Source organism: Sphaerodactylus townsendi, unplaced genomic scaffold (assembly GCF_021028975.2).
Source record: "Sphaerodactylus townsendi isolate TG3544 unplaced genomic scaffold, MPM_Stown_v2.3 scaffold_824, whole genome shotgun sequence".
NCBI classification, from domain to species: Eukaryota; Metazoa; Chordata; class Lepidosauria; order Squamata; family Sphaerodactylidae; genus Sphaerodactylus; species Sphaerodactylus townsendi.
This window is the reverse complement of record NW_025951050.1, coordinates 1-12,107: the sequence shown is the minus strand read 5'-3', so window position 1 is coordinate 12,107 and position 12,107 is coordinate 1. Positions and strand designations below refer to the sequence as shown.

At 52.1% G+C, this 12,107-nt stretch overlaps 1 protein-coding gene across 1 annotated transcript; it reads left to right on the top strand.

Annotated features, from left to right (window-relative positions):
- The first annotated feature begins 6 nt into the window (after positions 1–6).
- Positions 7–11,454, top strand: LOC125425579 (cleavage and polyadenylation specificity factor subunit 1-like). Its single transcript, XM_048483157.1, has 10 exons — positions 7–141; positions 229–435; positions 1,633–1,722; positions 1,813–1,956; positions 3,013–3,165; positions 3,972–4,088; positions 5,580–5,670; positions 6,358–6,442; positions 9,342–9,483; positions 11,038–11,454. Exons 1-10 carry the CDS (start codon positions 136–138, stop codon positions 11,437–11,439), a joined length of 1,437 nt encoding a protein of 478 aa, XP_048339114.1. The 5' UTR covers positions 7–135; the 3' UTR covers positions 11,440–11,454.
- The last annotated feature ends 653 nt before the right edge of the window (positions 11,455–12,107 follow it).

The window sequence follows — 12,107 nt, the reverse complement described above, 5'->3', positions numbered from 1 at the left end:
GGGGACTCCAGCACTCTGTTCAGCCCTAGCAAGGAAGAGCCGCGCCGTTTCAGCCTGCCGTCAGCCGATAGGGACCCCCACCTGTACAAGGCGGAGCCCACCCACTGGTGTGTGTTGGTGCGGGAAAACGGCACCATGGAGGTAAGGCCCGCCTGGCGTCCAGGGAGTGAGCAACTTCTCCACTGGGTCGCTGCCGGGCAGCTACCGCCTGCGTCTCTTTCCTTGCAGATCTACCAGCTTCCTGACTGGCGCCTGGTCTTCCTGGTGAAGAACTTCCCCATGGGACAACGGGTGCTGGTGGACAGCTCCTTCGGGCAACCCGCCACCCAGGGCGAAGCCAAGAGGGAAGAGGTGGTACGGCAGACCGAGATGCCGCTGGTGAAGGAAGTGCTGCTGGTCGCCCTGGGAAACCGGCAGAGCCGCCCGTACCTGCTGGTGAGTCTTGAGAGCGACCCCCCTGCTTAGAACAGTCCCCACGTCCAAGCGGCTGGAACCAGAGAGCAGCCTTCTAACCCCGAACAGCAACCACCAAGTGGAAAAACCAACAAATTATGTAGCGGTTACTGAAACTACTCTTTACAAGCTGGACTTCTCTCCAGGGCTGGTGTTACAAGAGGGGTCCAGCCCCCTTCTTGCCCGGAAGAGCTGCCGCAAATTACTTCTAAGAACACGAGGCCCCCTGGCCGCAAATATAAATACAATGGAAAGCTGCAGGTTTGGCAACAACCCCAAAAAATAGCCCAATGCAAGGAATAGTGCAAATAAATTCGTAATAGCTGTATTCTAAGTCACAATTTATAAATATCCTTATAACTTTACAACATACAAATATACAGGTAAGTTAAGGACATTAATCCATATCAGCCAGATGTAACTGAGTGTCTCATTAAATGGAGAATTCGCATCAAGTCTATGTATGGTGACGCAATGATAAGCTCACCACACCATCAAGGAACGTTGGAATGGAATCAAAGTGTCCGCCGCCAGTTCTTTTCACCATGTGGCTTATGAAGGCAATAAATCCAAAGTCTCAACGTTCAGAAAATTATGAGAACGGAATGCAGTATCAACGATCAGCTATTACAAATTTATTTGCACTATTCCTTGCATTGGGCTATTTTTTGGGGTTGTTGCCAAACCTGTAGCTTTCCATTGTATTGTATTGTATGCCCGGTTGAATTTTTCACAAATATAAATAACAACAGAGGATTACAGTGCACATGTAGCTTAATAAGTGACTAGTACTCCTGTGTAAAGTTTGAAGTCTTACAACTGTTGTGTAGACTACAAGGGATGTTTTCAAACTTTGCTGCTCTTGCTCTTCTAAGGGAATAATTGCCCTTAAAGGTTGGAAGACGTCCCATTTGTACCTAAATGCAACTTTTCTCTGGTTGGCAAATTGCCACCAGTTTTTGCATTGTAGATACGAACCTTTGTAAGCGTCATGTCTGTTTATTCATGTTGACACAGGTGCACTAGTCACTTATTAAACGGCACGTGCACTTTAATCCTCTATTGTTATTTATATTTGTGGCCAGTATTTCAGTTTTCCAGTTCTCCAGGCTGGCAAGGTCTGGGAGAGAGAACCGAAGGGAGAGGCCGACCTTGAATGTCTCCTCTTCCCCCGGGCAGGTCCACGTGGATCAGGAGCTGCTCATCTACGAAGCCTTCAACCACGACTCGCAGCTGAGCCAGAGCAACCTGAAAGTGCGCTTCAAGAAGGTAACGGTGACCCTCCGGGGCTCCAGCTGCCCTCAGCGCCGCCGGCTTTTCTTGCTCACGGCTCACGGCCGCCCTCTCCCTCCCGCCCAGGTCCCCCACAACATCAATTTCCGAGAGAAGAAGCCCAGGCCGTCCAAGAAGAAGCCCGAGAGCACCAGCGGAGAGGAGCTGGGTGCTGCCCGGGGCCGGGTGGCCCGCTTCCGCTTCTTTGAAGACATCTATGGCTACTCTGGGGTGAGGCTTTCACTGGGGGTGGGGGTGAGGGTGAGGGTGGGAGGGCACAGCATCAAATGGAGTCACTTCATGGAGAGAGAAGAAGCCAGGAAGAAGAGGAGGAGTTTGGATTTATATCTTTTTCTCCTTCAAGGAAGAAGAAGAAGAGTTTGGATTTATATCCCCCTTTTCTCTCCTGCAGGAGACTCAAAGGGGCTTACAAACTCCTTTCCCTTCCCCCCTCACAACAGACACCCTGTGAGGTAGGTGGGGCTAAGAGAGCTCCGAAGAACTGTGACTAGCCCAAGGTCACCCAGCTGGCGTGTGTGGGAGTGTACAGGCTAATCTGAATTCCCCAGATAAGCCTCCACAGCTCAGGCGGCAGAGCTGGGAATCAAACCCGGTTCTTCTAGATTAGATACATGAGCTCTTAACCTCCTACGCCCCACAACAGACACCTTGTGAGGTAGGCAGGATTGAGAGAGTTCCGCAGAACTGTGACTGGCGCAAGGTCACCCAGCAGGGTCCATGTGGAGGAGCAGGGAATTAAACCTGGTTCTCCAGTTTAAAATCTCTCACTTGTGTGGAGGAGTGGAGAACCAAGCCCAGTTCTTCAGATTAGGGTCCACCTGCTTTTAACCACTACACCACGCTGACTCTCTGTTGTCTTGTAGAAAGGCTCCATGTTTCATGGGGGATGGAGGATACTGACTTCTGGGACATGGACAATATATACCCCACTAAACATTCTCACTGACACAGTGTGTAACCTCTCTGCGATATGCCTCTGAAGATGCCGACCACAGATGAAGAAGAGAAGAAGAGTTTGGATTTATATCCCCCCTTTCTCTCCTGCAGGAGACTCAAAGGGGCTTACAATCTCCTTGCCCTTCTCCCCTCACAACAAACACCCTGTGAGGTAGGTGGGGCTGAGAGAGCTCCGAGAAGCTGTGACTAGCCCAAGGTCACCCAGCTGGCGTGTGTAGGAATGAACAGGCTAATCTGAATTCCATGTTTCATGGGGGATGGAGGATACTGACTTCTACGGCCTGGATCGCATTTGCCTTTATTCTCCAGGTGTTTATCTGTGGCCCCTCCCCCCACTGGCTGCTGGTGACTTCTCGGGGGGCTCTACGGCTGCACCCCATGACCATCGACGGCCCCATCGAGTCCTTTGCCGCCTTTCACAACGTCAACTGCCCCAAGGGCTTTCTGTACTTCAACCGGCAGGTACGTCAGTCTTGCCGGACCAGACCTTACCCCAGCCCCTTGTGGAATGCTGCTGCCCCCTCCCTTCCCCTGTTAGGCTATGCTTTGTTCCTTTCATAATAATGATAATTGTGTGCTGTTAGGTTGCAACTGACTTAGGGCCACCCCAGGGTTTTCAAGGTCTGAGATGAACAGAGGTGGTTCTAGGGTGTTGTGGGTTTCCCGGGTTGTATGGCCATGTTCCAGTAGCCTTCTCCAGATGCCAGCCACAGATGCAGGTGAAATGTCAGGAGAGAAAGCTGCTGGAACACGGCCATACAACCCGGAGAACCCACAACACCCTAGTGATTTTGGCCACAAAAGCCTTCGACAATACAGAAGTGGTTCTATGTATTGGCGAAGGCTTTCACAACCGGAATCACTTGGGTGGTGTGTGGTTTCCGGGCTGTATGGCCATGTTCTAGCAGCGTTCTCTCCTGACGTTTCACCTGCATCTGTGGCTGGCATCTTCAGAGGATCCTCTGAAGATCCTCTGAATCCTCTGAAGATCCTCTGAAGATGCCAGCCACAGATGCAGGCGAAACGTCAGGAGAGAATGCTGCTAGAACACGGCCATACAGCCCGGAAACCACACACCACCCAAGAAGTGGTTCTGTCTGGCAGCTCCAGTCTTAGAGCTTGTTGGTCTCCCGTCGGAGTCTTTTAAGCAGTGTTAATTCATCTCTCGCCCTGTTGCTGTGTTTGGGGTAGCGATGCCCCTTTGTTACATGGGGGTGTGGAGGATCAGTGGCAGCTTTGTAAACCCCTGAGGGTGTTCTGTGCCGCAGGGGGAATTGCGCATCAGTGTCCTGCCTGCCTACCTTTCATACGATGCTTCGTGGCCCGTCCGGAAGATTCCGTTGCGGTGCACTGTACACTACGTCGCCTACCACGTAGAGTCCAAGGTATGTCTGTGTGTGTGTATCCAGGAGGGACATTACTCAATATTTCAGACTGACTTTGTTTAGCAGGTTCCCTTTTAAATTAGACATGCAGGGTAATGCAGTGAAGATTAGAGCACCTTCCTTATGAGGAGAGGCTGCAGCATTTGGGGCTCTTTAGTTTGGAGAGGAGACGTCTGAGGGGGGATATGACTGAAGTCTATAAAATTATGCATGGGGTAGAAAATGTTGACAGAGAGAAATTTTTCTCTCTTTCTCACAATACTAGAACCAGGGGGCATACACTGAAAATGCTGGGGGGAAGAATTAGGACTAATAAAAGGAAACACTTCTTCACGCAAGGTGTGATTGGTGTTTGGAATATGCTGCCACAGGAAGTGGTGATGGCCACTAACCTGGATAGCTTTAAAAGGGGCTTGGACAGATTTATGGAGGAGAAGTCGATTTATGGCTACCAATCTTGATCCTCTTTGATCTGAGATTGCAAATGCCTTAACAGACCAGGTGCTCGGGAGCAACAGCTGCAGAAGGCCATTGCTTTCACCTCCTGCAGGTGAGCTCCCAAAGGCACCTGGTGGGCCACTGTGAGTAGCAGAGTGCTGGACTAGATGGACTCTGGTCTGATCCAGCAGGCTCGTTCTTATGTTCTTATGTTCTAAGATGCTTGTGCTGTGATGGCCGCTGCTGCTGAAGCAACTTGTGAAAAACCTCCACAGCCAATCAGAAGTCCCTCATGGCTCTGCCCACTTTGTAAAAACATTTGGTAGGCACCACACTGGGTACCCTGATAAAGCCCATTCCATTCAGACTCCTCGCAGTAATGGCCTACGGGTCCTGGGCTTTCCCAGCCTGATTCTACATATTAGGGGCCTACAGGCCTGTTGGTTGATTGCTTCACTCCTGTGTCCCACTGCCACCTGTGTGTGGTGTGTTTGCCACACCTGTGAAAACTAAGGAGAGTGGTTTGTGGCATCACCAGCCCCTGTATGTTCTGTTACGTGAGACTGTCTTCTAGAAGAACAAAACAAAGGAATCTCTTTTGCAAATAAAATTACAACACGTTGCATGAAGATCTGGCCCCTTGGGTATTATCTGGGGTGCTGCAGGAGAGGTGGCCACGGGGTGTTCCGTGTGTGTTCCTTGTTGGCTCACAGGTCCCTCCTGCTTAGAAGAAGAAGAGTTTGGATTTATATCCCCCCTTTCTCTCCTGCAGGAGACTCAAAGGGGCTGACAATCTCCTTGCCCTTCCCCCCTCACAACAAACACCCTGTGAGGTAGGTGGGGCTGAGAGAGCTCCGAGGAGCTGTGACTAGCCCAAGGTCACCCAGCTGGCGTGTGTGGGAGTGTACAGGCTAATCTGAATTCCCCAGATAAGCCTCCACAGCTCAGGTGGCAGAGCAGGGAATCAAACCCGGTTCCTCCATATTAGATACACGAGCTCTTAACCTCCTACGCCACTGCTGCTTACCTGATTGGATTTACTTCTCTTGGCAGGTCTACGCTGTGGCCACCAGCATTAACAACGCGTGCAGTCGGATCCCTCGGATGACAGGAGAGGAGAAGGAATTCGAGACCATCGAGCGAGGTGAGCAAGTTGCGTGGAGCAGTGTTATTGATTTAGATATGCCATAGAATCATAGAGTGGGAAGCGGCCATACTGACCATTTGGCCCAACCCTCTGCTCATTGTAGGATCAGTGCATTCCACTGTCGAACAGCCCTGACTGTCAGGAAGCTTTTCCTGATGTTTAGGTGGAATCTCTTTTCCTTCACCTTGAACCCGTGACTCCTGGTCCTGGTCTCTGGAGCTGCAGAAAACAAGTTTGCTCCCTCACCAACATGACATCCCTTCAAATATCTGAACATGGCTATCATGTCACCTCTTAGCCTTCTCTTCACCAGACTGAACATCCCCAGCTCCCTAAGTCTCTCCTTGTAGGGCATGGATTCCAGACCTTTGACCATTTTGGTTGCCCTCCTCTGGACCCCTTCCAGCTTGTCAATATCCTTCTGGAATTGTGGTGCCCAGAACTGTACACAATATTCCAGGTGAGGTCTAACCAATGCAGAATGGAGAGGTACAATTATATCCCTCGATGTGGACACTGTACTCCTATTGATATAGCCCAGAATCCCATTGGCTTTCTTGGCTGCCGTATCAAAAGAGACCTATTGGATCAGACCAGTGAGGGTCCCATCTAGTCCAGCCTCTAGTCCAGCATCCCGTCTCACACATTTTAACGTGGAATTTCTCTCTTTCTCTGCACCTCCAGATGATCGCTACATCCCCCCCTTGCAAGAGGCCTTTTCCATTCAGCTGATCTCTCCGGTGAGCTGGGAGACGATTCCAAACACTAGGTGAGAAGCACGGGCGGGGCTGGGCACACTGGTAGCTGAATCCTGCCTCCAGCATGAGAAGGCCGTGTCCTCACTGGAGCTGGAGAAGGCAGCGTGGAGAACAACCCGCACCTTGTAAGGTGCCCGGGTGTCTAGATGTGGCAGCCAGGCCACCTCACTGTACAGGGCAAAGGTTTCTCTCTTCTACAAGGGAGCCCCAGAGCTCCGGTTCCAGGGTACGTTTTGGCTCAGTCTCTGGTGCGGCTGGACTCTGCCAAACGGCTGCATGCTGGTGCTATTATTTATACTGGCACCAGGGAAGCCCCGTAAATTCTTCTTCTGGTGAACCAGATGTGTTCCTGCACTCCTACATTCCTGCTGGGTGATCTTGGGCTAGTCACAGTTCTTCTGAGCTCTCTCAGCCCCACCCAGCTCAAAGGACTGAGACTCTTTGAGGCTGAGACTCAAAGGGTGTTTGTTGTGGGGGGTGGGGAAGGGAAAGGGGATTGTAAGCCTCTTTGAGTCTCCTTACAGGAGAGAAAAGGGTGGGATATAAATCCAAACTCTTCCTCTTCTTCTGTTTTGCTATTTTTATTTAACTCTGAGATAGAGTAGAAATTTTGGGCATGAGCTGTGAGCCAGGAAGCCAGGGGCCCTGTATTCATATCTCAGCTTAGCCACGAGCAATAGTTAAGTGGCCCCAGAGAGCCACGGCTCCCAGCCTGAGCACCCCTCCGAAAGCTTTAGGTGGAAAATAATACTGTCCAGGATTGGAAGATTTAAGTGAAACTCTTTGATCCTTCTCGGCACTAAATATTACTATTTCTTCTTCACCTTTTGGGAGGTATAAGCCGCTTTTCAACCTTAAGAACATAAGAACATAAGAACAAGCCAGCTGGATCAGACCAGAGTCCATCTAGTCCAGCTCTCTGCTACTCGCAGTGGCCCACCAGGTGCCTTTGGGAGCTCACATGCAGGAGGTGAAAGCAATGGCCATCTGCGGCTGTTGCTCCCAAGCACCTGGTCTGCTAAGGCATTTGCAATCTCAGATCAAAGAGGATCAAGATTGGTAGCCATAAATCGACTTCTCCTCCATAAATCTGTCCAAGCCCCTTTTAAAGCTATCCAGGTGAGTGGCCATCACCACCTCCTGTGGCAGCATATTCCAAACACCAATCACACGTTGCGTGAAGAAGTGTTTCCTTTTATTAGTCCTCATTCTTCCCCCCAGCATTTTCAATGAATGCCCCCTGGTTCTAGGATTGTGAGAAAGAGAGAAAAATTTCTCTCTGTCAACATTTTCTACCCCATGCATAATTTTATAGACTTCAATCATATCTCCCCTCAGTTGTCTCCTCTCCAAACTAAAGAATCCCAAACGCTGCAGCCTCTCCTCATAAGGAAGGTGCTCCAGTCCCTCAATCATCCTCGTTGCCCTTCTCTGCACTTTTTCTATCTCTTCAATATCCTTTTTGAGATGCGGCGACCAGAACTGGACACAGGACTCCAAGTGCGGTCGCACCACTGCTTTATAGAAGGGCATGACAATCTGTGCAGTTTTATTCTCAATTCCTTTCCTAATGATCCCCAGCATAGAGTTTGCCTTTTTCACAGCTGCCATGCATTGAGTTAACATTCCCATGGAACTATCAACTAAGACGCTCTTGGTGCTCAAAGCAGTATTTCATCAACAGATTTAAAACACGAAGCAAACAAAATAGGGGGAAAAACCTCCTTTCCATCAGTAGAGCAGGACTTTGTCACCAATAGCCTAAAATGTTGGTCCCGGGGAACGGAGGGCCCCCAGAAGCGTCATGCATCAGGAGTCTGCAGTGCCAAGAGGGAACTGGCAGAAGTACTCCCTGCAATGGTTGGAGAATCTCTGTGGGATCAAGCCGTTCAGAATGCTGTGTGTTCGCACACTTCCAATGCACTTTGCAACGGGGTTTTCCTGGGTGAAAGGGCAAAATCCACTTGCAAGCAATTGCTGAAGCGCATGGAAAGTGGACCGGAAGTGCATTATTCAGCATGTGTTTGTCACCCTCACAAGCTGTCCTGAGCATTCATATGACTGGCAGAATACCAGCTGGGGATGCTGGGAGGGCCCAGTTGGGGAGGGTGGCATTCTCCAACTGGGGGTTTTGGCTGAGAGCACTGACTTCTGTGGCTCTTCATTGCTGCAGAGTAGAAACTCAAATCCAGGTCCCTGTTCGTTGAGGACAGTGGGAGTGTGGAGAAGGAGCATTTGGTTCACTCCTGTTTGCCAGTGAACAGTCAGCCTAAACCAGTGATGGCGAACCTATGGCACGGGTGCCAGAGGTGGCACTCAGAGCCCTCTCTGTGGGCATGCGCAGAGTTCATCATGGGGGGGGAATTGCCCCCCCCCCACATCTAGGCTGGCCTGGGCCGCTGGGCTCGATTATTAGCATTAAACCTAAGACCTAAGTTTTGGGGAAGCAGTGTAGGTAACCCTGTTAAGCGCTGTTAAACCCCACTGATTTTCATGCAAAGAACTAAAGCGCGATCCTTTACCTGGGAGTAAGCTCAGTTGCTGGCAATGTGGCTTGCTTCTGAGTAAACCCTCCTAGGGTCGTGGGTCACCCGTTTGAAGAGTTGCACAGTTGCTTCAAAGCAAAGCCACCGACTACCACCAAGCTTACTCCCGAGTAACGCACGCCTCAGAGCCAACCATTTTTCCTAGACTAAAACCTCAGTATTTCCTAGACTAAAACCTCAGTATTCAAGTTAAATTGTCATGTCGGCACTTTGCGATAAATACGTTGGTTTTGGGTTGCAGTTTGGGCACTCGGTCTCGAAAAGGTTTGCCCTCACTGGCCTAAACTGTGCCCGCCAGAGCTCAGCCACCTGTGAGGAGGGAAGAGGGAATGGCTCTCCCCAGCTGACCTCTCCCCGCCCGCAGGATCGACCTGGAAGAGTGGGAGCACGTCACGTGCATGAAGACCGTGGCCCTGAAGAGCGAGGAGACGGTGTCGGGGCTGAAGGGCTACATCGCTGCCGGTACCTGCCTGATGCAAGGGGAGGAGGTCACCTGCCGGGGCCGGGTGAGTCCCACTGGGGGCTGCTGGGCCAGGAGGCCAGGAAGCCCTATCCCAGGGAATTCTAGAACAGGGGGAGGGGCGTAACCACGAAAGGGCTGCTGCAGGAGGGGGAGCCAATGACAAACGAGATCTCCGGTGGACAGTTGCTGCCTTGGGGTGCTGTGTGGTTTCCGGGCTGTCTGGCCGTGTTCTAGCAGCATTCTCTGCTGACGTTTCACCTGCATCTGTGGCTGGCATCTTCAGAGGATCTGATAGTGACCCATACAGCCTGGAAACCACACAGCACCCCAGTGATTCCGGCCGTGAAAGCCTTCGACAATACAGTTGCTGCCTTGCTGAACAAAAGCCCCACCTGGCCCCACCTGCTTTCTAAAACGCTTGGCGGGTTCCTGGAAAGGCATCAGCAGGTGCCATAGCGCCCCCGGGCACCACGTTGGGACCCCTGCCCTATACTGCTCAGCATGTGGGCGGAGCTTTCAGAATTCCACAACTGTGACGCTGCCGACATCCTTGCAAAGAGCTCGGTAAGGTAGGCTAAGATGCGTCTCTCCACCACGCTGCTGGAGGGCGCTGTTCTGCCCAGCTCCTCTCCTTCCCACTCCTCCTAAGTCAGGGGTGTCCAACTCTGGCACTTCAGATGTTCATGGACTACAATTCCCATCTGGCAGCAGGGGCTGATGGGAATTGTAGTCCATGAACATCTGGAGTGCCAGAGTGGGACACCCCTGCTCTAAGCAGTGGCGTAGGAGGTTAAGAGCTCGTGTATCTAATCTGGAGGAACTGGGTTTGATTCCCTGCTCTGCCGCCTGAGCTGTGGAGGCTTCTCTGGGGAATTCAATTCGCCTGTGCACTCCCACACACGCCAGCTGGGTGACCTTGGGCTAGTCACAGCTTCTCAGAGCTCTCTCAGTCCCACCTACCTCACAGGGTGTTTGTTGTGAGGGGGGAAGGGAAAGGAGATTGTCAGCCCCTTTGAGTCTCCTGCAGGAGAGAAAGGGGGGATGTAAATCCAAACTCCTCCTCCTCCTCCTCCTCCTCCTCCTCCTCTTCTTCTTCTTCTTCTTCTTCTTCTTCTTCTTCTTCTACTACTACTACTACTACTACTACTACTACTACTACTACTACTAAGCTGAGGGTTTCACAAGGCGGTGGGTCAGTCAGACCTGCTCCTTGTTGTGCAAAATCCCAAGCAGTTGCACAGAGGAGGCAAACTCACCTGTGCTTTGCAAGGCGTGTGTTTTGCTGGCAAGCTCCACCTGGAGAGTTGGAATGAGCAGGAGGCCGGTCCAGTGTGATCAATGCCCTCAGTGTCCAAGAGAGACCGCAGAATCCGGTCACAGGGATGGGTGTCGGTGCATCCTGCCCCGTTGTACTCTGGGAGCCCCTTTTTCCACCCCCACCCCACCTTGATTTGCCTGTGGATGGAGGAGGTGCCTCTGGCATCCCAGAGGCCTTGCGGCGGAGGTGAAATTGGAGATGTCTCCTTGGACCCATACAAGGCAGAGTTCTGGTTCCATGGGACACCCTCCCCCTCCCCCGCTCTTGCACACCCTGCAGATCCTGATCATGGACATCATCGAAGTGGTTCCGGAGCCTGGGCAGCCGCTCACCAAGAACAAGTTCAAGGTCTTGTACGAGAAGGAGCAGAAGGGCCCAGTCACTGCCCTCTGCCACTGCAACGGCTACCTGGTGTCGGCCATCGGCCAGAAGGTGAGCCCGGAGGAGGAGGGGGGACGGGTTGCCCCCCTTGGAGGGCTGGCTCAAGGCCGTGCAGCGGGGCCTCCTGGTGCATTTCCCACTCAGCTGGGTCTCTTCCACCGCTTCAAGATTCCGTTGGTGGCCACGCATTCCTCAGTCAGTGGTCCAAGGGACTTAGGCTGGAACGTGCCCTTGTTGCCTCATGGGCCTGGTGGCAGCGTGGTTTTGGGAAAGCCATTTGACCTCCTGGGCGAGAGGTAGCCTGAGGGCAGGCTTTGGAGAGACAGATCTGTGTCTCTCTCCTTACAGGAGAGAAAGGGGTGTATGTGAATCCAAACTCCTCTTCCTCCTCCTCCTCTTCTTCTTCTCCTCCTTCTCCTCCTCCTCCTCCTTCTCCTCCTCCTCCTCCTCTTCCTCCTGTTCCTTCTCCTCCTCCTCCTCCATCTCCTCCTCCATCTCCTCCTCCATCTCCTCCTCCTCTTCCTTCTCCTCCTTCTCCATCTCCTCCTCCTTCTCCTCCTTTTCCTTCTCCTCCTCCTCCTCCTTTTCCTTCTCCTCCTTCTTCTCCTCCTCCTCCTTCTCCTCCTCCTCCTCTTTCTCCTTCTCCTCCTTCTCCTCCTCCTCCTCCTCCTTCTCCTCTTTCTCCTTCTCCTCCTCCTCCTTCTCCTCCTCCTCCTCCTCCTCCTCCTCCTCCTCCTCCTCCTCCTTCTTCTCCTTCTCCATCTCCTCCTCCTTCTCCTCTTCCTCTTCCTCCTTTTCCTTCTCCTTCTCCTCCTCCTTCTAAAATGGTAGTATTACTGGAATTGTGGGCCTGGGGGAGTGGGTAGTGCCAAGAGAAGAAATTGATCTGGAGGGGGAGGGAGGGGTTTGGAGGAGGAGGGAGGGGGCAGAGGCTGCTTGCAGGAGGCAGGTCTGTGGGGGTGGAGGGG